We start from the raw sequence: 25,728 nt of genomic DNA, 5'->3' as shown, positions 1-25,728 counted from the left end.
AGTTCTTGTGAAGAATTGAGAAATCCCTCTACACAAAAATGATGTGCCTGCTCCATTTGGGTTCTGCAGTAATAAAAGGGTTAATAAACACCACAAAAAATGTGTAAGGTTTCTGATTACACTACTGTAAAAAGAGGCGGGCGCTTTCAAAGAACAGCATTAGGAGTTAGCTTGTATATTGTACTTAGAAATTCCAAGGTAATTTACAAGCTGGACACTGCAGTCTGAACACTGAAGGTAGGTGAGAATATCAGTCTACAGCCAACACATAGTATTAAATTAGGATGCTTACATCTTAAAAATATAAAACAATTTTGTAAAGATTTTATTTCCTACACCAATCATATGATATACAAGATTTATGTACAGTTTAAATATTTTGCAAGGATTGATATTATTTGCTGCTTAGGATACAGCTAACAACAATTGGAAATAGAAAAGACATGGATGTGGGATCATGAAAATTACATTCTTGCAGTCATATGACATAAAAGAAATCTGAATATTGTTGGGCTACAGAGAATAGTATTAAAGTATTTTCTACATTACAGTAAAATGTGTTGATTTATTCTCACCATTTTTATTAACAGGTTGTTTGAAGTAAAACATGGAGATTGTATCGGAAGATCTTGTGAATGACAATAGTTTTGATGGAAAGAAATACCTTGATATGTACTATTCGACAAACCCCAAAACTCAGGAATTTGATGAAGACATAATGTTGGTGCTCAGGTTTCTGGTTAATGTCTTTTCTTCAGGTATGTGATAATTTGCAATGTAAGAAAATTCACGTCAGGTTAGATTAGGTCTAAGTAGCAGGGTCGGCTTATTTATGTAATCAGTTTTTAAAACTGTATTTTACATTTTAGGTGAACTAAACGATTGCTTTATGCCAGGGATACTAAGCATTGTAGGTATTTTATTGATGATTTAAAAACAAGTTCTGTATACTGACACATGTTATATTATACCAAGATTAATTTAAATGAGTAAGTAACAGCTGCAGAAAGAGGAGTCAGGTGTGCCGTGACCGCAATACAATCTGGGCCAAATTCATCCTGTCCAAACATTAATATTCATGTACCATATACACAGTGTTATGACCACTTTTTTCATTAGACATACCAATAAGGTAACTAGCACTTATTGAGACTTTGGAAGAAAGAAATTTGCATTTTTAAATTCTTACATTTAAATGCCTAGTTAAACTTGCTGAGCAAGACTGTTGTCTTATTTTGTGCAACACAGGAATACACCTTAGTTAGGGAAGGTCAATAAGAGGTTTCCAAACCAATGTAGCAGACGTGTCAATCTTAAATAACATTGAGAGAGAGTAGGTAAAACTGCATTACATTATTGCTCTTGCATTGTTGCTTTAAACTGCGAATTCCTCAATTAAAATATATGACCATTAGAAAAAACATAATCAGAGCTATTAACCCAACAGTAATGTATGTTAGGAAGATTAACCTTAGCGCAGCCTAGACAATTTGAAAATGATGGGAGTCTAACTGAAACAGAAACAGCTATAAGGAGTCCACAGCCAGAACAGAGAGATTTGTATGATGCAGTCTAGACATCTGAATACAAATAATGCAAAGTCAGGAACAACTTATACAATATAAACTGAACAAGATGTGGGCATTAAGAATCAGGCCCGTCCTATGCCATCAAACTCTATCATTACAGAGCATGAACGCAGGATGGGTCCCTAAATAGTGCAGCTCACCAATCAGCTATTTAGAGGAAGACACACCTGTACTGCAGCTCAAAACTGATTAAATGCATAGATGCAGGGACAAGTTCTTCTACAAAGATGCTTTAATTTGATAGAATGCAAGATTCAGGGAACAAGCTGCTGAATCTTTATACCTGTATTCTTAATTCAAGGTTAAATTGGTAAAACAATGTAAATAACATCTAGCTTTTGAATATCACATTTGGTGCTATTAGGTAACCTTATTGCACCCTTAGGTTAACTGATTTTTCTAATGCATGCAATCCCCATTGTTAACATGTGAATAAATCAAGTATAGAGCCATGCACTCTCCATAGTCAAACATTAGCAGTAGAATGTCTGTGCCATAGAATGCAACATTTACAGCATGTCATTTTGTCAAATTTCTGCCCTGCTAGAATTTCCATGCTCAACTGTAAGTGATTGGGGCAACTGTAAGAGTGTGGCCTGCATGAACTTTACGGCACTGCCGACTGCTGAAGCACGTAGTACATAAAAATAATTTGTCTTTGGTTGTAACACTCACTACAAGGGTTGGATTGGCCATACAACCTAACGGGCCCGGTAGGACGCTGGCCTAAGGAGGCCACCGAATGTATTTTTTGCTTTTAAAAAAACTAAACAAAAACAAAAAAAAACAGAACGAGTGCTAGCGGAGTGGGTCAGTATGGTAGTGGATGGCTGGCCCCTCCTTCGGGACCAGCCACCTTCCTTAATGTAGCCGAGGTACGTATCCCTGTGTCTGACTGCTTCCTCCTATCAGAGCTATAGACAGGAGTCACATTAGACGGCACATGTCACGTGATGCGCGTCCATGTGACTCCTATCTATAGCACCAATCAGAGGAAGCAGCCACACATGCAGAGTGACAGGCTGTCTGCATCTCTCAGACAGTGAATGTTACAAGCTAAGAGTGAGTGTGCGATTGGGGGGGCTTTTAATATATGGATAGTGTATGAGTGAAGGAGGGGTATGTTAATATAGTGTGTGAGTGTGATGGGGATTTAAAAAAATAATATATATATATATATATATATATATTGTGTGAGGGGGTTCTTAATATTATGTGCGAGGAATGGAAGGGAGGGTGGGATTTTAATATTATGTGCGAGGGATGGAAGGGAGAGGGGTTCTTAAAATAAAGCGCAAGGGGTGGGTCTTAATATAATGTTTGTGGAAGGTAGGCTATTAAATTAATGGTGGTGTTTAGGTGGAGGCTAATTATTTAATGGGTAATATTTTATTTGTGGGGTGATGGGGGCAATTTAATTTATTGGTGGGGCCTATTAATTTAAGATGGGATAGCTTGGGGTCTATTAATTGAATGTGGTGCTGAGTTTGGGGAGAGGATGGTTATTTAGTAAATGATTATGCTATTGATTTAATGCCAGGCATGGTTGGAGTTTTCTAAATTCCATGTACTCATTTTTTTCCCAAATACGGCCTCCAACATTCCAGGATCCAGACAAGCAGCAACTGAGCCACTAAGACATTCGCAGCCACAGGAGGTGAAAGTGACAAGAACAGGACACATGTATACAGGTACACACACTGGGCACACACACGGGCAGACACACTGGGTGCACACACATACTTGGCCCCACCTACCATTTATTTGGCCCGCCTACATGAGGCCACTTTCAGACTTTTTTCCAGGACCACTTTAAGTTCCCAGTCCGATCCTGCTCACTACAGTGTTCTAAACTGCTTCTTGAAGTAACATCAGCACAAGAACTGTTCATTGTGAGCTTGTTGGCTTGCTACCCATTAGTTCCAGTGAAGGCATATCTTAATGCTATAGCATACAATAACATTCTATAGACTTCGTGGAAACAGTTTGGGGAAGGGCCTTTCTGTTTCAGCATGACATTCCTCTGTGCACAAAGTGAGGTCCATAATAACATTTTTTACCGAGTTTGGTGTAGAAGAACTTGTCTGACTTGCACAGAGCCCTGACCTAAATCCCATCAAACAGCTTTTGAATGCATTGGAATTCCAACTGCAAGCCAGACCTTATGTTCTTGTAGTTTGATCAATGTGAATCCCCCTAGCTATGTTCCAAAATCTAATGGAAATCCTTCACAGAAGAGTGATAACTGTTATAGCAGCAAATGAGAACAAACTCCAAATCAATGTCCATGGTTTTGGAATGAGATGTTCACCAATTAGATATGGATGTGATGTTTGGGATGTCCATATAAGGGACCAGTATACAAAGAACAACTCCACTTGTTCTTAATTTATTAAGACTTCAAATCTGATGGCTAGTAGATACTGTAGACAGGCAACTTGAGGTTTATTTGCTTTTTTCTTATAGATTATGGGAACAAGTTTGTGTAGTGCACATCACCAGAGAAATAAATGTGTAAAAATGAATGTATTAAATTAAATAAAAATGCTGTCATTACAATATATTAATGATACAAAGTAGCATGACTACTAACCATTAATATGGCCATCATGGTTTTGTTAAAAGAAAATGCTTACTGCACCATATATAAGCGAAAATATAAATATGTAATATGTAAATAAAAATACTGTCTATATAAGCAAATGTCTATTCAAATGCTTACATATATTTTCATATGTGCCCATATAGCCTAACTACCAATACAAAGCCAATCTATCTCCATATAACCTTACAAACAAGCAGAGAAAAAATATGCCTGATAAAGCCAAAACACCTTTACATAGCCTCACATGCCAGTATATTGCGAAAATGCTCACATGGACAATACGCTCACATAGTCTTACATGCCTCTAAATAGTTAATAGTTCATAGTTAATGGTTGCATTTTACATGTGGTGCATTATCATGCATATAAACAGTGAGTAGTATAGAAAAGCCCAGTATTCCTGCTTCTGCTTGGTAGAAAAACATATCTGACTAAGTTAGGTGTTACCTATTTCACAAATGCTGTGAAGACTATATTAATAAGTGTTTATGCAAAAAGGATCATTTTTATTGTATTACTATTGGTGGTGTGTGTTGGCTGCCTGCACATATGTGTGTGCACCTATTGTAAAATAGTCTTCTCTCTCATCCTTTTGCTGATGGTTGAGATAAAATACTTATTTACTTTTTCCTCTCACTAGACCGTGTAAAAGGCAAGAGCTTGATAGATATCGGTGCAGGTCCTACAATACATCATATTATACCTGCCTGTGAAAACTTTGAAGAAATCTACCTTACTGATTATTTCCAGGACAACCTACTACAAATTGAAAAATGGCTGAAGGAAAGCAATGATGCATTTGATTGGTCTCCATTCCTAAGATATGTCTGTGACCTTCAAAACAACAGGTAGTTCTATAGTTCTATAAGATGAATTATTAAATCTTCAAAGTGTTGCCCACCTTTGGGCAACTCTTTATTTGTATTGACATAGTCCTAGCTAAATAAGACTGAATTGATTGAGTTCTTCTGTGCAGTGCCATATTTACATACAATCATTTATTACATGGGCGGTATAAAATACAGAAGGGTAGATGTCCATAAGTAAGTGACCCATTAAACTTGTTTACATGGGCAGGATTAATGTCCTACACCTAATACTCAATATATTTACTGTCTAGGAGACAATAATTTGAACATGTAGATGGGTGCAGACATTAATTCATTTACAAAAAAATTTATTTGCAGCAGGGCAATTTGCAAATATTCATGGTTATCCTTTTGTTGTGTGTATATGTTGCTCTGAGTTAAATAAAGGTAACATTATACAGATCTGTAGAAAGCTCAGTCAAATCACCCAAAATGCAATAATAACCCTACAGACAGACTTTTTTACAGTTTTGGGGGGTCATAAATGTAAGTAATGTTTTTGGCTCGCAATTAAATTCATTATAGATACAGTTTCGGTGAAACAATGAGATGAAAGAGGGAGAAAATTAAGGTATATACTTTTGGGTGGCTTGGCACCTCTATAGACTTTGTTAAAATTAAAGTGAGTATTATACTCCCACCGAGCAATATACCACAGTTAGATGTATAATTGGCATGGATCAATATTTTTATGCCAATTGAATTGCTGAAGTAGCCTTCAATGATTGTTCTCGAAATAAGAGGTTGCAGCAGCTGTAGTATTCCAAATTCTCCTTCCAGCTGCAGCAGGAGAATAAGCCATTATAGAGGCATCAACCAGTGTCTGTCCCCAAACATACCATTATTATCATTACTTGGACAAGGAGAATTTCCAGTTACTTATTTACTATGGTGTGAACTTTACTTTTAATTTAAGAATATTGAAATAAAAAAAAGTATTTAATAAAATGGCACTTTAAACTGACATTTTCTACTTACCTAAATTATTAGATCTAGAAATCACCTGTATATAAACATATGTGGCCGAACCCTTTATTTAGAGAATATAGGTGAAATATTAAAATTAAAGATGTGAAAAAAGTAAGACAAAAAGTGTCAAATAAAATCAAAAGAACCATTCCGTAGCAGCTGCACTAAGCTATGCATCAGAATACAACTTTTTTTTTTTTCAAAACATTTTTATTGAAGATGTCCAGACATCAATCATACAATATTGTTTGTATCATACAGAAAAAGAAGCATTCTATTGTAAATACAATCAACACACATGTACATAGATATTGTTACATTTTTTTATAGGTTCTACTTGAGGAGGTTTGACAATACCTCGCTACATATAATCCAGGATATGTATATCTGATATTAGTCTATTATAGGACTGTAGCATGAAGTAGGACATTACTATAATAGGATAACATCTGTGATGAGAACAAATAAGTCACCCCCCCACAATGAGAGGAGCGTTCGCATCATTGCAGTTTCCCCACTTCCAACCCTTCATCAGGGTGCGGAGGGACCAGAGGGAGAGGACAGGCCCGCTCCATCATCTCGTACAAGAATTGGAGGGTCTTGAAGAAGTACCCTTGTTTCATACCACAGTGTCTGGTGAAAGCATTCATAAAGTTGGTTTCGTAGTTGGGAGGGTAGGATATCAATATAACTTTCCCAAGTCTCAAAAAATTTGAGAGTTAGGGTACTCTTCTGGAGAGAAGCCTCCAGCCAGTCCATTTTCAGGAGAAAATACATCTTTTCTTTAAATAGATCGAGTGTTGGAGGGGCGTTCTGGATCCACATATGGAGAATCGATTTCCTTGCAGCCGCAGATAAGGCCATAATCAACCTTCTTCCTCCTACAGAGGTTCGTGCATCGGAAGGCAAAATACCCAATACTGCCCATTCGGGAGTGAGTGGCAAATAATTAACTAAATCTGCAGTTGCAAACCTCCATACCCGGGTCCAGAAGGCCCTGATTATAGGACATGCCCATAAACAATGGTATAGGTCTGCTTGGGATTCACCACATTTAGGACACCTAGAATCAGCTGAAAGACCAATAATATTTCGATGATGCGGTGAGAGGTAGCCTCTATGGAATATGTTGAGGAACATCTCTGCATATATAGAGGTTGGGAAAAGCTTCATCGAAGTGGCCAGCCCTTTCAACAACACCTGCTCTGTTAATTGGGGGAAATGGCGCAGCCATCCACTCAGGCCCGAATTAATTTTGGTGTGATCTATTATAGTTCTCAGAAAAGCATAGTTGGACGAGATCGCTCCCCTCTTGGAGGAAACAGCTAATAATAAAGTATCAAGAATGTTATCCCAATCCACTGCAGAGAAGAGCGATATCACCTCTCGGACATAATGCTGAGCCTGAATGAAAGAAAGACCACATGGACCCAAAAATGGAAACAACTCCAGTGCCTCCGTGTGGCGGAGTGGCTTCCTCCCAGTCCTGCTCAACAACTGTCCTACTGTCTGAAGCCCCTCTCTCTCCCACACAGTGAAGGGGCAAGCCGCCATGCCATTCTGAAGCGCGGGATTTTTGATAAACGGTAGATGTATAAATTTATAGGGATTAAGATGAAGTTTATGTCTCAGAATATGCCAAATTTTCCTAACTGAAGCAACAAGGGGGTTTTCAAGAGTATGAGGAGGCAACTCCTGGTCATGTAAATGAAGAAAAGCCTTTAAATGGATGTCCGAAGAAAATTGTTTTTCTACTGCTAAATTGGTAAAAGTGCTCTGATTCATTAACCAATCCTTCAGGTATCGCAGATGAGCTGCATGGCTGTATTGTACTATGTCCGGGAAATTTATGCCTCCATTAGATCTGGGTTGTTGAAGTTTAATAAGGCTAATCCTGGGGTGCTTTTTTTTCCAAATAAATTTACGGAATAGATAATTGATTTTTTGAGCATCTTTTTGTGTTAGAAGGAGTGGTAATGTTTGCAGTGGATATAGTAATCTTGGAAACGATTTCATCTTCAGGAGGTTTGCCCTGCCCAAGTAGGATACATTGAGTCGTTCCCAACCCTCTAACTCCCCTTGCATGTCCGTTTTGACTTTGCTAATATTAAGATTGTAGAGAGTGCCCATGTTCTTCGGGAGTCGGACCCCCAAGTATGGTATTGACCCATTCGCCCACTGCAGCCCAAGTGACCGAGCCCACTGAGGCTTCGCCGGACCTCTCCCCAAATATATTGCCGTTGGTTTTTCAAGATTTACTTCAAAACCTGAGACAGACCCTATTTCCAGAATTTTCTCCATCAGTGAACCCAGACAAGACTGTGGGTTTGAGATATGAAGCAGAATATCGTCGGCAAATGCCGTCATTTTTGTGCACTCCGTGCCAAACGAGATATCTTTCATCCGGGGCCACTGCTGGATCAATCTTAGCATTGGGTCTAGTGATAAATAATAGCGGGGACATCGGGCACCCTTGTCGAGTGCCTCTTGACATCACTAATGGATCTCCTAATAATGCATTAATGATTATAGACGTTGATGGGGTTTCATAGAAATAATTTATCACTGCTATGAAATCTTGACCAAACTCCCTCTCATTCAATACAGCTGATAAGAAAGACCAGGACACTGTATAAAATGCTTTATGAGCATCCAAGCTGAGAAGCATATTAGGTGAGCTAGGGTCTTGGGAAGAGGCAATTATTGAAGCTATTGCTGTACGAATACCGCGTACCGAATGGCGTCCGTGCACAAAGCCTAGTTGGTGTGAGGTTAACAGGGAGGGCAGTATTGTCTGGAGGCGCTTGGCCATTATACGGGAAAGAATTTTAAAATCCAGGTTTAGCAGAGTTATAGGGCGATATGAAGACATTGACATAGGGTCCTTGTTTGGCTTAGGGATTAAAGTAGTGTATGCCTGGTTAAAAGATGGGTAATGAGGGTGGTGGCGGTGGATAGTCCGATATAGCTCCAGTAGGGTCGGAACTATCTCTACTTTCAGTAGTTTATAATATTCCCCCGTAAATCCATCTGGGCCAGGAGATTTATGAAGCTTCAGATCTGAGATAGTATCCAAGATCTCTTGAGATGAAATTTCTGTATTTAGTAATTCTTGTTGTTCAAGAGACAGTTTTGGCAAATTAGCCTCCTGCATTATTTCACTCAGGAGTGCATCATTAGATGGGGTAGCTATATATAGCGTCTGATAGTATTTTAAGAAGGCTCCCGCTATTTCTTGAGATTCAGTGAGGGGCAGTGGTGATTCTGGTGTTTTGATAGCCACTATATGACTTTTACGTCTAAAAGGTTTTGAGAGATTCGCCAAAAGTCTACCAGTTCTGTTACCCCACCTATAGTACCTATTTTTTGTGTAGTCTATTTTAGACTGAGCCTGGGTCAGTAAGAAATTTTCTAATGTTTGTTTTGCCTGTTTATAGCTGGCATATGTTGTATCTTTAGGGTCGGAAAGGTAGGCATTGTACTGAGTTCGCATTGTCCGTGAGAGGGATTGGTAGAGTTTATTTGATTCTTTTTTGCGATTGGCCATATATGTTATTATATTCCCTCGCAAGACTGCTTTAGATGCCTCCCAGAATATTATATGGTTGTCAAAATATTCAATGTTATTATCTTGGTAATCCAACCAATGGTATTGAAGATGCTGTTTAAAATTCTCTGAGGTATATAAATAAGATGGGAATCGCCAAGTTTAATTCCGTTGTCCTTCCAAGGGCAGACGGAGCGTTACTGTTATAGGGGCATTGTCAGATATAAGTATAGGGCTGATATCAGTCTTAAGGACTTCAGTTACTAAGGAATCAGCTAATAGTATCTAATCAAGCCTGGAAAAAGAATTATGCACTCTCGAGTGAAATGTGAAAGACCTATCTGAGGGATTTAGTAGTCTCCACGGGTCTGTGAGATTATGTGCCATTTTTAGAGTAAAAATTTGATTCCATATCTCAGATCTGAGGTTTTGTGGAACAGGGTTTTTATCTACAGTTGGATCATCTACCACATTAAAATCGCCTCCTATTATTAAATTTGGCGTTTCATTGAGGAGACCAATTAGGATATAAAATGCAAAAATTATTTTTGATTTACATTGGGGGCATATATATTTAGGAGTGTATATTTATAGTCATGGATTTGGACATCAAGTAGTATATATCTACCATTTGGATCAATTATTTTGTCTGAAACGGTATAGGACACATTCCTCCCGAACAACACGGCCACTCCCCTGGACTTATTTTTGTATGGGGCTGATATGCACTCAGCAATCCAAGTATCTTTAAGGCTAGAGTCATCCCCCGTCTTCCAATGCGTTTCCTGCAAGAAGATTATATCGGGCTTATGGCGCTTAAGGTGTGTTGTAACTTTTTTCGTTTTATAGGGGTATTTAGACCGTCTACATTCCATGAAATTACCTTCAAGGGTGGGGGAGGACGGGGAGATGAATCCATGTCAGAATGTGTAAACGGCATGGTCAGCTCGCCCCCCCACCCGGGGATCGGTTACTTATGAACTGCAGTCCTTCTTGATATGTATTTAAGATGACGGGAAGGCGTGTCTCCAGCCCTTCAAGAATACAACTTTTAATGCATTATTCAATCAAAACGGAATGAACCTATTGTCCTTCATGCGAAATGATTCGTTTGACGTCAGATTGGACGTCATAGACCCGGAAGTAACAGCCGACACGGCTAAGCAGCCATGATGATCTACAAGACAGTGATATATATTTGCAACAATAGTGGATGATTACCTAGGGGAACAATATAATGCATGGTGTTCAAAATCAGTTTAAGATTTGCTCTCTCAATTATCATTAGGTAATGAGCATTATCCATAATACTCCTGTTATGCATGTTTTGTCGCTATCCAATAATGATTGTCGAATCTCGATTTATGTTTCCAACGCACAAAGATTTATTATCCAAAAGTAGCAGAATATTTCAAGCGAAATATAATAAGTACAGCCATTACTTATTGCAGGCGCTCTGGATCCAGTGAACAGTCATTCAGGTTTGAAGTCTGTGGTCAAAGAAGACTGCTCACTAAACCCAAAGCTCTTGCTTATATGCAGTCAGAAATACAGTAAAACAATGCAAATGATGTGGCTTGATTCTATTGGTCCAGGCTTCAGGAAGGTCCAGGGTTCTGCAGGTCATAGGCCAGTTCAAACCAAAATATCCAAAGGTGGGGGTCATCTCTCCAGGGGATGTGCTCCGACTCCAGTTTTAACTAGTCTATTAGCATTTTATAGTCAGTATCACTCTAATCATTTATTCCCTAACGTCAATAACTAGAGTTTGCAATGTGCGATCTCTTCGGCGGATGAACCGGACAGCTGCTGATGAATAGGGGATTACAATGATACCAGGGCTTATTGCCAAGCAGCTGGTACCATATATAATGTGGGATGTATCAAGCGCAGGCTTATTTTTCTCTGGTTTTGTTTCAAAATATTGCCTTTTTGTCATAGCAGCTGTCTATCAAGCCTATTTAAGGCACATTTGGGTGTGGCTCACAAGCCAGCCTTTGCTAGATGCAAACCCCTATACCTGGGAGGTGAGTGCATCAGATTTTAACTGCATTTTAATAGTGTTTAAAGCATATAGGTCAGTGTAGGACCTGCATATAATGAGGTACCCTTGACGTTGGGATGCAGGCTTAAGTCTTTTGATGAAAATATGAACTAATACCTCATGTTTTCATTTTGCTAGACACACACAGATATGCAGTTTAAAGGATAAGCACTGACTACTGTCTTTTTTGTTTTGTATACATATATGGGCATTTATATTGCCACACAGCTGGTACCACATATAATATGGGATATACCGAGCGCGGGCTTATTGCCAAGCAGCTGGTACCATATATAATGTGGGATGTATCAAGCGCAGGCTTATTTTTCTCTGGTTTTGTTTCAAAATATTGCCTTTTTGTCATAGCAGCTGTCCATCAAGCCTATTTAAGGCACATTTGGGTGTGGCTCACAAGCCAGCCTTTGCTAGATGCAAACCCCTATACCTGGGAGGTGAGTGCATCAGATTTTAACTGCATTTTAATAGTGTTTAAAGCATATAGGTCAGTGTAGGACCTGCATATAATGAGGTACCCTTGACGTTGGGATGCAGACTTAAGTCTTTTGATCAAAATATGAACTAATACCTCATGTTTTCATTTTGCTAGACACACACAGATATGCAGTTTAAAGGATAAGCGCTGACAACTGTCTTTTTTGTAATGATACCAGACATGACACATTTCCTATAACCTGAACCTTATGTTTTACTAACATGCATATAACTTATAATATTAAACATAAATACTACTATATTTTGACATAAATAACTCTGTTGCAACTACACTTAATGTGTACTAATTACAAATGTGTGTGTTTGTGTAAATGAGTATAAAAGTGTAAAAACTGTTATTGTCACGTGTTGCAGCTGGATACGCCCTTCCACGCCGTAGCGTGCTCTACGCATCTTTTCTGACAAAGACAACCAAGTTTGCTCGATATTAATTGAAATGACTTTATCCAATTTGCTGACTTCGACACTCCTAAGTGGAGGGAGAAGCTATCTAGGAATCATTTTGCATGAAGGACAATAGGTTCATTCTATTTTGATTGAATAATGAATTGCGTTTTATTCTGATCCATAGCTTAGTGCTGCTGCTACTGAAAGGTTCTTTTGATTTTATTTTACACTTGTTTTCTTACTTTTTATTTTGCCTATATTCTCTAAATAAAGGCTTCGACCCACATATGTTTGCATACAGGTGATTTTTAGATCTAATAATTTAGTGTTCGGGAGTGTCAATTGATTTCTTGGTGGTGCACCCCCTCATTAGATAATCTGATGGATTGAAAGTGATGCTGATCACTCCTATCTTTATTTATATCTGATATTAACGAGGAAAGTCCAATTCCTTGTGTGAGTACATGTTTCTGGTTGTGAATTTTTTAGTTACCACAAGGTAATTAAATATTGATCCTTGCAATCTTATAATAGATTTAATATAATTGCAATATAAATAACATAATAAATTCATACTTGCAATGAATATATGTGGTACACTATGGCATATAATGTCTAAGCTGAACAGCTGTTTAATTTAGTATTTCTCTTTGCAGAGTAATTTACTTTAGCTCAATTATATGTATCAAGCTCTCTTTAACTCATTTACCATAATCCTTATGTCAGACACATTTATTTATGCTGACCATTCTTTCTGTACCACAAAAATCACAGCGTGCCATTCTTATATTACTTCTGAAAGTATTTATATATTTCTAAATTCCTTTTCTAGATCCACCCCTGAGGGGAAAGCAGACATGATACGAAGAAAAGTCTCACTGATGAAGTGTGATGTCAGCCAGACCAACCCACTGCAACCCAATTCCCTTCCTTTGACAAACTGTGTGATCACTGCAGGGTGCCTTATTAGTGCTAGCAAAAACATTAAAGAGTTTAAAACTGCTCTTAAAAATGTTGTATCTCTAATCAAACCAGAAGGGTATCTGATTTTATGTGATTACTTTGGAGCTTCATATTACATGGTTGGAGAGGCAAAACTTCCAGTTTTGTCACTTGATGAAAACATTCTCAAGGAAGCAGTGGCTGAGAGTGGATGTGAAATTGAAGAGTTTAAAATGTCTACATTCTTCCAGACTCAAGAGGAAGTATTTGATGGTAAAAATGTATTTTGCCTCTTAGCACGTAAGCTATGAGGTGGAAGTCAAATCAGAATTATAGTCCATTGACCATAATTATTCAGTAAAAAAAAATAATATCAATAAAAATTATACAGCTTTTACAGTGATATTTATCTGTACAATATTGTTTTACTATATTTCAAGCACATCAAGTTTCTGATTTAGAATTGGATATAATTGCAGAATCTGTGTTGCTGCGCATAAGTACATTTTGGCATGTACACATAATGCATCATCATCATTTATATATGTATTGCTGGCATCTACCGTATCACTTTTTAGAATTGGGAAGAAACACAGTAATAAAACAATACTGGGTAATACAGACTGAGAAGTAAGTTGAGACGAGCAGTTTGGATTCTGTCATTAAGAAAAGCACAGAATAAAAAAGGAGTAATTTAGCACATGGGCAAAACCATGTTGCATTGGGGGGGAGATAAATATAAAATGTGGGGACAGATTTATAGTTGGGGTAGAGCTTGTCCTAGATCAAGTTTAAATTTCAGCGTAAAAATAAAGCTATCAAGTATTTGTGTGCTACATAAAAAACAGTCAGTATTTAACGTATATGCAAAATAATAAACCCATTGCCACCCCTTGCATTGTAACATGTTTTGTCCCAGAGAACGTTTACACCATTTTTTTGCCTTACTTTCATTAATGACTTTCAATTCAGCTGAGATATTTGGTGAAAAGTAATGCCTGTGCCATGTATTTGTGCCATTGTTCTTATTTCATACGTTTAAAGGTGTCACGACTGATAGTGGGTACCTGCTGTTGTTGGCGCAACTCAGAGGAAGGCGCGGAGTCTAACGTGCCCCTGGTATTCACCAGGAACCCCCGCAAGGAAGTATGGACTCCGCTGCAGGGACACGCAGGTCGCGGTCCTTCCTAGAGTCCACAGCGAGATACAAGGAGGTGTCAGACAGGCCGGGTCAGCAACGTTCAGGTAGAAGAGGTACAAAGGGAAATCCAGAAGAATGGTGAGGCAAGCCGGGTCGGTAACTTTCAGGGAGAACAGTACAAAGGCAGAATCTAAATAGGGGTGGTCAAACGGTCCGGGTCAAAAGGTCACAAGCAGCACGAGGATAGTCAGGAACGAATACAGCAACTGTATACACAAACGCTGGAGGCAGGAAGACCTGATACTCTGGCACTGGTGGGAGGGCAGGAAGAGGTTTAAATACTGTGGTAACCCAATCAGAATCAGCGCTGCAGCGCTGTCATACCTGCCGCCGGGAATCCTTCATAGCGTCCCGTTGCCTAGCAACGGGGCGCGTCATCACACCCAGAGGTCGGACGGCAGGGGGATCCGGAAGTGATGCGTCTGGTTGCTATGCAACCAGACGCGCTGTCAGCAGACAGGCGGCCGTGCGGAACGGCGCCTGACAGTATACCCTCCTCTTCTTCCTCCTGTTTGAAGGAACCTTTTAAGAATTCTAGGAGCGTGAAGGTCCTGCTTGTCCACCCATGATCTCTCCTCTGGGCCAAATCCTTTCCAATGGACAAGAAATTGCTGTTTGCCACGAAGAATGCGAGAGGCCAAGATCCGATTGACTTCGAATTCTGTTCCAGAAGAGGTTTGTATTGGTGGGGGACGACAGGGAGGTCGATAGAATTTATTGAGTACCACTGGTCGTAGTAATGAGACATGAAAAGTATTATGACATCTCAGAGAAGGAGGAAGTTTCAATTTAAAGCATACAGGATTAATTACTTGCATGATGGTGTACGGGCCAATAAATCGAGGAGCCATCTTCATAGAAGGAACTTTTAGTCTTAGGTCCCGGGTGGATAGCCATACTTGGTCTCCCACCTTTAAGAGAGGAGTGGCCCTCCGATGACGATCTGCAAAGATTTTGTGATGTTGAGTAGCCTTGAGTAAAGCCATCTTAGTCTTAGCCCAAATGAGAGAAAACTCCCGATAAAGAGTATCTACGGCTGGAACCGGTGAAGCGGACACTGGAAAAGGATCCGGAAGCACAGGATGACTTCCATATACAATAAAGAATGGGGAGAATCCGGTAGACTCATGAATGTGTTGGTTATGGGAGAACTCCGCCCAAGGAAGGAATTGAGACCATTTATTCTGATTGTCAGAGGTAAAACAGCGAAGAAATGTCTCGAGATCCTGATTGATTCGCTCCGTCTGTCCATTGGTTTGAGGATGATATCCCGAAGAGAATTTCAATTCTATGTTCAATCTCTTACAAAAGGTTCTCCAAAAATGGGATGTGAATTGGACTCCACGGTCCGAAATGATCTCCTTCGGGCAACCATGTAATCTGAATATCTCCTTGATAAAGATATCTGCCAGATGACTGGCCGTGGGCAGTCCAGTTAGAGGAATAAAATGTGCCATCTTCGAAAATCGATCAATAACCACCCAGATAGTGGTAAACCCTGCACTGTGGGGTAGGTCTGTGATAAAATCCATGGCCACACTTTCCCAAGGAGCATCGGGGATAGGGAGTGGACGAAGAAGGCCTGCCGGGACTCTTCTACAAGTCTTGTGTTGAGCACTAGTGCAGGAAGCAATAAATTTACAAATATCGGCACGTACAGTAGGCCACCAGAAGCGTCGGCAAAGCAGCGATGTTGTCTTCTTTATTCCAGCATGGCCGGCAATGCGGGATGAATGAGCCCACTGCAGGGTCTTGAGCCGGAGATGAGGTTCCACGAATGACCGGCCTGGAGGAGGAGAGGACGTTTTGGTCCTAGTGAGGGCTACAATATTAGAAGGATTATTAATATGCTGAGGAACCAACGGTCTTAAACGATCGGAATCGTCAAATGAGCGAGATAATGCATCGGCACGTCCGTTCTTGGCTCCAGGGCAGAATGTGAGCTTCATGTTAAATCGAGCAAAGAAGGATGCCCAGCGGGCTTGCCGAGGATTAAGGCAACGAGCCTCTTGAATGAACACTAGGTTCCGATGGTCGGTAAACACAGTAACAGGAAATATAGCCCCCTCCAACAGATGTCGCCATTCCTCCAGAGCCGCCTTGATGGCCAGTAACTCCTTGTCCCCTATTCCATAATTACATTCACTTGGAAGAAATCGTCTGGAGAAAAACCCACACGGGTTGTGTGAGCCAGCAGGAGACTCTTGAAAAAGCACCGCCCCAATGCCTACAGAGGATGCATCTACCTCTAAGAAGAAAGGTCGTTCTTGATCTGGCTGGGACAGAACTGGAGCTGAAGAAAATGCTTTCTTTAACGTTATGAAGGCAGACATGGCTTCCGAGGACCAAACCCTGGGGTTGGCAGTCTTCCTGGTTAAAGCTGTAATGGGGGCTATAATGGTGGAGAATCCCTGAATAAATTGGCGATAATAGTTTGCAAAGCCAATGAACCTTTGAATCGCTTTAAGGCCTTGTGGCTGAGGCCAGTCCAGAATAGCTGACACCTTGGTGGGATCCATACAAAGACCTTGACCCGACACAATGAAACCAAGAAAAGGTACCTGGCTAATCTTAAACACACATTTCTCCAGCTTGCAGTAGAGGTGATGTTTCCGGAGTCTACATAAGACCTCCTTTACTTGTTCCCGATGAGTTTTCAGATCTTTAGAAAATATTAATATATCGTCTAAATACACTACCACAGAAGTGTATAACAGGTCATGAAAGATATCGTTAACAAAGGTTTGGAAGATGGCTGGAGCGTTGCAGAGGCCGAAGGGCATCACCAGGTACTCGAAATGTCCATCTCTGGTGTTAAAGGCCGTTTTCCATTCGTCCCCCTTCTTGATGCGAATCAAATTATAGGCCCCACGGAGATCTAATTTGGAAAAAATTTGAGATCCACTGAGTTTGTCAAAGAGGTCGGAGATGAGAGGTAGTGGATATCGATTTTTGACAGTGATGCGGTTGAGAGGACGATAATCAATACAAGGCCGAAGAGACCCATCCTTCTTCTTAACGAAAAAAACCCCTGCACCCGCTGGGGAAGTGGATTTGCGGATAAATCCCCGTTTCAGGTTTTCTGAAATATATTGAGACATGGCTGACGTCTCTGGACGAGATAAAGGGTAGGTCCGCCCTTTGGGGATGGGTTGGTCAGGAGATAAAACAATAGCGCAATCCCAGGGACGATGAGGAGGCAAGATCTCCGCTTCCACCTTACTGAATACATCTTGGAATTCCATATAGGCCTCAGGAAGATGGGTTAGCTCGGAATGAGCCATTACTTGACATTTTGAAGGCAAGACTCTAGACAGACATTCAAAGCGACATCCTGAACCCCACGACATAACTTGAGCGTGGTCCCAATCCATCTGAGGAGAATGCTTTCTCAGCCACGGTAGCCCCAAGATGAGGGGATTAATGGACCTCGGCAACACCAAAAGTTGGATCATCTAGCTATGAAGTACTCCTACCATCAACCGAACAGGAGAAGTCACGGAGGAGATGGAGCCGTGAGTGACACGACTACCATCGACTGCCGTCAGAGATAACGGTTGAGGCAATGGGTTTAAAGGTATTTGGAGCTGCGAAGCTAGATCCGCCGAAATGAAGTTCCCGGAGGAGCCGGAGTCCACAAAGGCCGTGGTGGAAAAGGTACCCTTGGGGGTGCTCAGGATGATAGCCATCTGAAATTCTGGGGAATTTTCTTTAGAATAGGGAGCAACTGTGGATTCTCCTAAAACGGCCTCCCCGCCACCGTTTAGGAGGAAGAGTTTCCCGGTTTCTTGGGACAAACTCTTAGCAGGTGTCCCGGATCTCCACAATACAGACACAGGCGTTGTTTGAAGCGTCTCTCCCTCTCTTCAAGGGATAATTTAGAGCGTCATACTTGCATTGGTTCGTCCACTGGCAGGATGGGATTTTGGAACTGGGGTGCTAGCCGTGGTATGAACCGTTTGCCAGGAGAGCATTCCTGCGTGCGCTCTTGGTAGCGCAAATCCACCTTTATGCACATGGAGATGAGAGAATCTAACTCGGCCGGGAGTTCTCTGGAAATTAGCTCATCCTTAATCCGGTCAACCAGACCTTGCCAAAAGGTTGCCACCAGTGCTTCGTTATTCCATTTTAACTCGGAAGCCAGGGTCCGAAATTGAACTGCGTATTGCCCCACGGACAGGTCACCTTGGCGGAGGTTTAACAAGCTAGTAGCTGCAGAAGCAACTCTTCCGGGATCATCGAAGACTTTTCTGAAAGCTTCAATGAAGGAGTTGGAGCTATTAAGAAGTGGACCCCCTTGTTCCCATAAAGGTGAGGCCCAGGCAAGGGCTTGACCACTGAGGAGGGAGATGAGAAAGGCTACTTTGGTGCGTTCTGAAGAAAAGGCCCCTGGGTTGCACTCAAATTGAATGGCACATTGGTTCAGAAAGCCCCTGCACTTCTTGGGATCACCGTCAAACTTTTCGGGTGTCGGGATGCGTAAACCGGAGGCCGCTGTAGAGACCGTAACCACACTGGATGCTGTGGATGCAGAAGAGGTTATGGCTGGTGTAGCGGGTGAAGCATTCTGAAATGTATCGAAGCGGGTAGCAATCCCTTGGACACATTGTAGGAGATGCGCTTGGGCTGCTTCTTGTTGCTCCACTCGTTGAGCCAAATGCAGGAGTAGGTCACGAGCAGACGGTTCACCAGACCCCTCCGTTGTCATGGCCAGAGTATACTGTCACGACTGATAGTGGGTACCTGCTGTTGTTGGCGCAACTCAGAGGAAGGCGCGGAGTCTAACGTGCCCCTGGTATTCACCAGGAACCCCCGCAAGGAAGTATGGACTCCGCTGCAGGGACACGCAGGTCGCGGTCCTTCCTAGAGTCCACAGCGAGATACAAGGAGGTGTCAGACAGGCCGGGTCAGCAACGTTCAGGTAGAAGAGGTACAAAGGGAAATCCAGAAGAATGGTGAGGCAAGCCGGGTCGGTAACTTTAAGGGAGAACAGTACAAAGGCAGAATCCAAATAGGGGTGGTCAAACGGTCCGGGTCAAAAGGTCACAAGCAGCACGAGGATAGTCAGGAACGAATACAGCAACTGTATACACAAACGCTGGAGGCAGGAAGACCTGATACTCTGGCACTGGTGAGAGGGCAGGAAGAGGTTTAAATACTGTGGTAACCCAATCAGAATCAGCGCTGCAGCGCTGTCATACCTGCCGCCGGGAATCCTTCATAGCGTCCCGTTGCCTAGCAACGGGGCGCGTCATCACACCCAGAGGTCGGACGGCAGGGGGATCCGGAAGTGATGCGTCTGGTTGCTATGCAACCAGACGCGCTGTCAGCAGACAGGCAGCCATGCGGAACGGCGCCTGACAAAAGGACTCATTTTCTACCCAATTGACTGTATGAATTCAATTGTACAAAATGAGTCCGGTAAACGTATAAAATAAGACTCAATCTACGACAAGCCTGAGCTGGTTGAAAACCCCATTTAATTAGTTTTAATAATTTTCCAATGCTAATTGATATCTTTTTTTGCACTGTTTCACAAAACTAGTCACACCTTTGGATAACAGTGGTCATCTTCCTCAAAGGTGACAAATGATAATAGTTTTAATTACTGTCATGTGCAAGCTAAAATTTAGGTCTATAAATCTGCAAATATGTGTTTGTGAATTAAGTCCTAGAAACAGTGTGACATGGCTCAGAGAAGCTGTTTAAATCAATGCGTTTTGTTTATGTTTAACTACCTAGAGGGGCCTGGACGATGAGAGCCTGGATTCATTGTAGCATCTTGTATCATTTATTGCAGATCACAAAGGTGAAAGCCTTTGAAAATATCTCTTTCAAGACAATGAAGTCTAACACATCATCATCATTTATTTATATAGTGCCAACATATTCCGTAGCGCTTTAAAATTAGGGACAAACATAGTAAACTAATAAACAAACTGGGTAAAACAGACAAAGAGGTGAGAAGGCCCTGCTCCCAAGTTTACAATCTATGGGACAATGGGAGTTTGACACATGAGGCTAAGGCTTATTCTACATTTTGCATTTCGGCCCAGCCAGGCTGCAAAGGTAAACACATGTCTGGGAGGCCCCAGACATGCCGACTGCAGAGACAGGGTTATATGTTAATGACAAATTCAAGCTGAATAGGGTCACAGGAAAATATCATATCACTTTCTCCAATATCATACTTACCAGAGGCATGTGTGGTATGCAGATGAAGGGAAACTTATGACCTGTTGTGTGGAGGTAAAATCATGTTTGTAAGTCATACTGAAAAGTTAGGACAGGGTAACAAAAACCTCACTTAAAGGTGTTTCTACAGCAGAGTCCTAAAACCCTAATTTGCATTCTCACAGACCTGTTTGTTCTGACCTCACAGGAAGGGGGGCTGTGGGCCCTGCAGCTTGAAAACTGCACTATGACTGTAAGAGTTTGTTCACTTTTGGGAGTCAATCTGAAATTGAAGAGTGTTCCATTTTTCCTGCTTCTCCCAGCATCAGAAACTTGATTATAAATGCGTTATCAATTCTGTGTTTTATTGCATTATATCTGTATTCCTTTTATTAACTGTTTTATCTTAAGCATTGTAGATGTATTTTTCATATTAAATTACACTTATTAAGTTCAAGTCTCTGTGTTCTTATGCATTCACTTGGCAGTTTGGCCAAGACGCTACATAATTGAAACGAGAACATTTGTGGTTTATGTTAACTCTGATTAAAGTAAATTGTGCTAGATTAATTTTAGGGAGAACCGAAGGCTTCCTAAATAAGAGTGTCAGCTCTTCATAAAAAAAAACCTTGCTGGTGGCATAGTTGGTACCGCAATGCTAGTGTGTGGTGTAGATAGGTAAGGATTTAATCATTTTAGACAGACCAGATGGTTGTTTTTTGGTTAACCCTGTGTCACACACGTGTCATGCAGGCTCAGGTGAGTGCTGTCCGTGACAATCACCCTCATCATCCTCCTCATCAAAGTTGTCTACATCAATTACATTTTCATTTGAAAAAGAATATAAACAAAGTAGGTAACCGTTAGGCAGTATGTGTGATGCATTGGAGAGCGTCAGTAGCAACACATTTATAAGGGACAGCAGCAAAACATTTTAGAGGGTAAGCAGCAAAATATTGAAGAGAGCAACAGCCAATACAGTGGAATGGCACATCCAAGCTCATTAGATGGACAGTGTTGGCATCAGTATACATTATTTAACAGATGATGAGAGAATAAGGCCACACTATTAAATGATGCAAGATGGCATTGTCCGTGGGAATATGTTGAAAAGGAAATGCACATAGTTTAGCAAACCAAGCACAGGGACAAGGACTGGCACTTTTGTGTTTGGGCTCCACAAAAGCCAACATTTTGATTTTTAAACTGGAGAACAGATAGTTCACAAATGAATCATAGGTATTTATATAACAGTATGGAAAATTCCCTGGCGCTCCACAAATGAAAACAAATCTGTAGGATAGTATAAATATCAAACTTTATATCGCAGATAAAAAAGCTGAAATTGCACTGGCCAGAGTCTAACAGCATAAATAAGCAAACATAGTACACTGGATAAACAAAAGTTACACAAGTACAGGTGTAGCTCACAGATAATACAAATTTTCACACTACAATTGTGTGGGATTAAACCTCGATATCCCAGTCTTGATATGAACATCTAACAGAGATGTCTGTATTATATGGGGATATTTCCCATTAGTTATATCGCCAGGCCAACAGTTATAATAAGGCTCTGAGAGTAACTCACAGTTCGCTGGGGAATATATCTATTCCGTCCTTCGATGATTTAGACGGTGCTCCTTCCGATCCTCTGATTGTCGAGAGAGAGCAGTTGGCTTTCGGACTTCCCCACTACATGTTGCGTCTAAGTTGGGAGCATGCGCACAGGATGGTAGTTCTCCCGGACACAGGTAATTCTCACAGCCGGCTGTGGGATCCGCTCTGAGGACTTACAATGTATTTTTGAATGGTAGGGAGACCATTCACATCCCTAAAGGCAGCACCCAAATACACTATTGTTTATGTAATTTAAGATAGATAGTGCTTGGCTTACAACCTATATATTTGTATAACAGTAGTCAGCTTCCTCAATGGTGACAAATGACAATGTCATCAACCATATTATCACTATCAAAGATGTGTAAATCAATAACATTTTCATCTGAAGAAAGAAGATACTAGGTAGGTAACTGTTAGCCAGCATGTGTGACACGTTGGAGAGGGTCAGCAGCAATTGGATAAGGTCAGAAGCGGCAGTATGAGAGCTTATTAGACAGACAGCGCGCAGCATCAGTTGACATTTAACAGATGACTAGAGTCAAAGGGAACAATGTTAAATGGTACAAGATGGCATTCCTTGGGCCCAACCACCCCTGTGTGAATATATATTTGACAGCTAAATGATTAACATAATAGATTGGGCACCCTAATAGGCAGGATAGGAAACTTAACAATAATAGAATCAACAATATTATTAGGACAACAATACAATTCAAACTTGGACAATATTATCCCTAGCCCTATCCCTGTCCCTAAGCCTGCCCCAATACCTGTCCATAACCCTTTCCTTGTCCCTAACACTGTCCCTGTCTAAACTTCCACCCACCCACCCATATGTTAAAAAGGACATGCACAGTTCAACAAACCATATACTTCAACTTCAGGGGCTGCCACCTTTGTAGCTGAAGTGCTTGATTTGTTTGGGCCCCACAGAAGAGAACATTTTGGTTATTGGTTGATGAATAGAACCGAATAGATAGGGATTTTTTTTCTTTTTAACAAATAGCTAAATTATTACTTATTACTATATAAACAAGAGCGAGACAAGGATAACCGTCATCGAAAACATAGACAAAGCCGCTCTAGAAGCAATTGCTGAAAACAATGGAATTGCAGTAGACACTGATGTGCTAGAGAGCAGCATAGTGGATCCAGGTATCGGCTGAGATGCAGCCGGTCCACCAGGCATGAAAAAAGAAGATCTGTAAATACTGAGATGGTCCACCTCCAGGCTTTGAACATATCCCTCCTATACAGTAAAGCCATGCAAGCTGCTGGTCAGATTCCTGCTACAGCTCTGCTTCCAACATTGACATCTTTTGGGCTAGCTGTTACACCCATACCTGCGCCTGCTGTGGGCAGTAAGATGACCAGACAGGTCTATCGACTTTACGCTGGAAAGCAATGATGGATATCTGTAATGCTCAGATGCGCCTTGGTGGGTTACCACAAGCGCCAGAAAAGCCTGTCCTTGCAGAACAGATCAACCAAGACAAAACTTGCTTTCTTGGAGTTTCGTTCTGTTGATGAAACTACACAAGCCATGGCTTTTGATGGCATCATTTTCTTAGACCTGTCATTAAAAGATTCAATGCCCTCATGACTACCAACTCTTACCTGACATATCTGAAAACCCATATGTGCATGTACCAAGGGTTTACCAAACTATCTGAATGTTAACTAGGTTAAAGAGTTGCTTACATCTTTTGGACCTTTGAAAGCTTTTAATTTGGTAATTTGGACAGTGCTACAGGTCTATCTAAGGGACATGCTTTTTGTGAATATGTGCATATTAATGTGACAGATGAGGACATTGCTAGACTTAATGGGATGCAACTGGGAAACAAAAAGCTTCATGTACAAAGAACAAGTGTTGGCGCAAAGAATGCAACATTGAGCACAATAGAAAAATACTCCAGTAACGCTGTAAGTTCCTTGGCTCATGAGTTCCCAAGTGCAGATACTTCATCCAACAGTAGTAATTTTTTTGATGATCATGGTTTTGCCAGAAGAACTACTTGATGAAGATGAGTAGGAGGAAATTGTTGAAGATGTATGAGACGAATGCAGCAATTATGGCATTGCTAAATCTATTGATACCGCGTCTTATTGATGGTGTAGAGGAACCTGGATGTGGCAAAATTTTTGTGGAATTCACTACAGTATTCGACTGTCAGAAAGCCATGCAAGGAAGGACTCACAGGACGCAAGTATGCTAATAGAGTGGTGATTACAAAATACTGTGATCCGGATAGTTACCATCGTTGTGATTTCCGGTAGATGCAGTTGAATACTACAGATGGAGTTCAAAGAAAAATGAAGCCTCAGAGGGAAGTGGATGCTCAGAAGTGCATACCTGTCTCCTCTCCCCACACCCTCTTTTCCTTTTTCTTTTTTGGTTTGTTCCCTTCCACGAAGCTTTTTCTGATTAAGGATTTATATTTTATGGCCAAATTATTTTCTCATAGTTCCCTGAAAATCCAAAACCACATTTTCTTTTTAACCTATACATTAAAAAACATTTTTTCCCTGCCCAACTTCGTATGTCAATAAAAATCAATTCCCGGATGAGTCCCCAAACTGTTATGTCAATTTGTAACATATGCAATAAAGATTCTCCACTGTGATCTCTTTGGTTAAAAAACACAAAGGTTTTATTTGCAAAATGGATTATAGGAAAAAGTACAGCATGCATACGCATGTGCAGTTGGCACCAACACAAACTTCTACAAGAACGCTCTGGTTTCCAAAGCCAGAGCTGAATATTTTAAACAATGTACAGTTATAAAAGCAGTAACATCATAAAGATACACAGTTGCAGTATTAAATACCACAATTTATAGGTTGATGGGTCATGACCTCCCAAGTACTCAACGCCCCATTGGTTGATTCCTTTGTTCATTGTTCCTTGAAGTGGGGGGCAAGTTTCCTTGTATGGCCAGGTGTCCTTTCCTCAGGTTCTCACCTCTAGACCTGTATAAATTGGTTCTGTTATAACATCTCTGGAGTTGCTATTTGGTGTATAAAAGCAATATTAGGTAGAAGTAGCATTTGCAATGTGCGAACGCTACTTAAATAATACCAGAAATGTTCTCATGCAAATGCAAACAGAATGATTCAAAAATCAGTGCAAATAATGTGTTAGAAACATTAATTTGCTTTTTCACTACATTATATTTTATAATAAATGATAGAAATAGATTAAAATTAGTTAACTGTTGGTACGATAATGATTAGGTTGCGTATCAATCACATAGCAGCTGAT

The 25,728-nt window shown here is 40.7% G+C and overlaps 1 protein-coding gene and 1 pseudogene across 1 annotated transcript; both read left to right on the top strand.

Moving 5' to 3' along the window:
• The first annotated feature begins 607 nt into the window (after window positions 1-607).
• Window positions 608-13,776, top strand: LOC142108019 (nicotinamide N-methyltransferase-like). The gene is made up of 3 exons (XM_075191711.1): window positions 608-758; window positions 4,835-5,042; window positions 13,356-13,776. The coding sequence occupies exons 1-3, from the start codon at window positions 608-610 to the stop codon at window positions 13,774-13,776; spliced, it is 780 nt and encodes a 259-aa protein (XP_075047812.1).
• A 7,811-nt stretch (window positions 13,777-21,587) lies between these two features.
• Window positions 21,588-24,788, top strand: LOC142106620 (splicing factor U2AF 65 kDa subunit pseudogene; annotated as a pseudogene).
• Window positions 24,789-25,728: the final 940 nt, after the last annotated feature.

This window comes from Mixophyes fleayi, chromosome 11, assembly GCF_038048845.1.
Source record: "Mixophyes fleayi isolate aMixFle1 chromosome 11, aMixFle1.hap1, whole genome shotgun sequence".
NCBI classification, from domain to species: Eukaryota; Metazoa; Chordata; class Amphibia; order Anura; family Limnodynastidae; genus Mixophyes; species Mixophyes fleayi.
Note: the sequence above shows the minus strand (reverse complement) of the source record. Positions and strands in the feature narration are given on the sequence as shown.

Bases quoted from the DNA above. Each gene is read 5' to 3' on its own strand.
- LOC142108019 (XM_075191711.1), top strand. From the start codon at position 608: ATGGAGATTGTATCGGAAGATCTTGTGAATGACAATAGTTTTGATGGA. The intron at 759-4,834 runs GTATGTGATAAT...TCCTCTCACTAG, and splicing joins GGTTAATGTCTTTTCTTCAG to ACCGTGTAAAAGGCAAGAGC. The intron at 5,043-13,355 runs GTAGTTCTATAG...TTCCTTTTCTAG, and splicing joins TGTGACCTTCAAAACAACAG to ATCCACCCCTGAGGGGAAAG.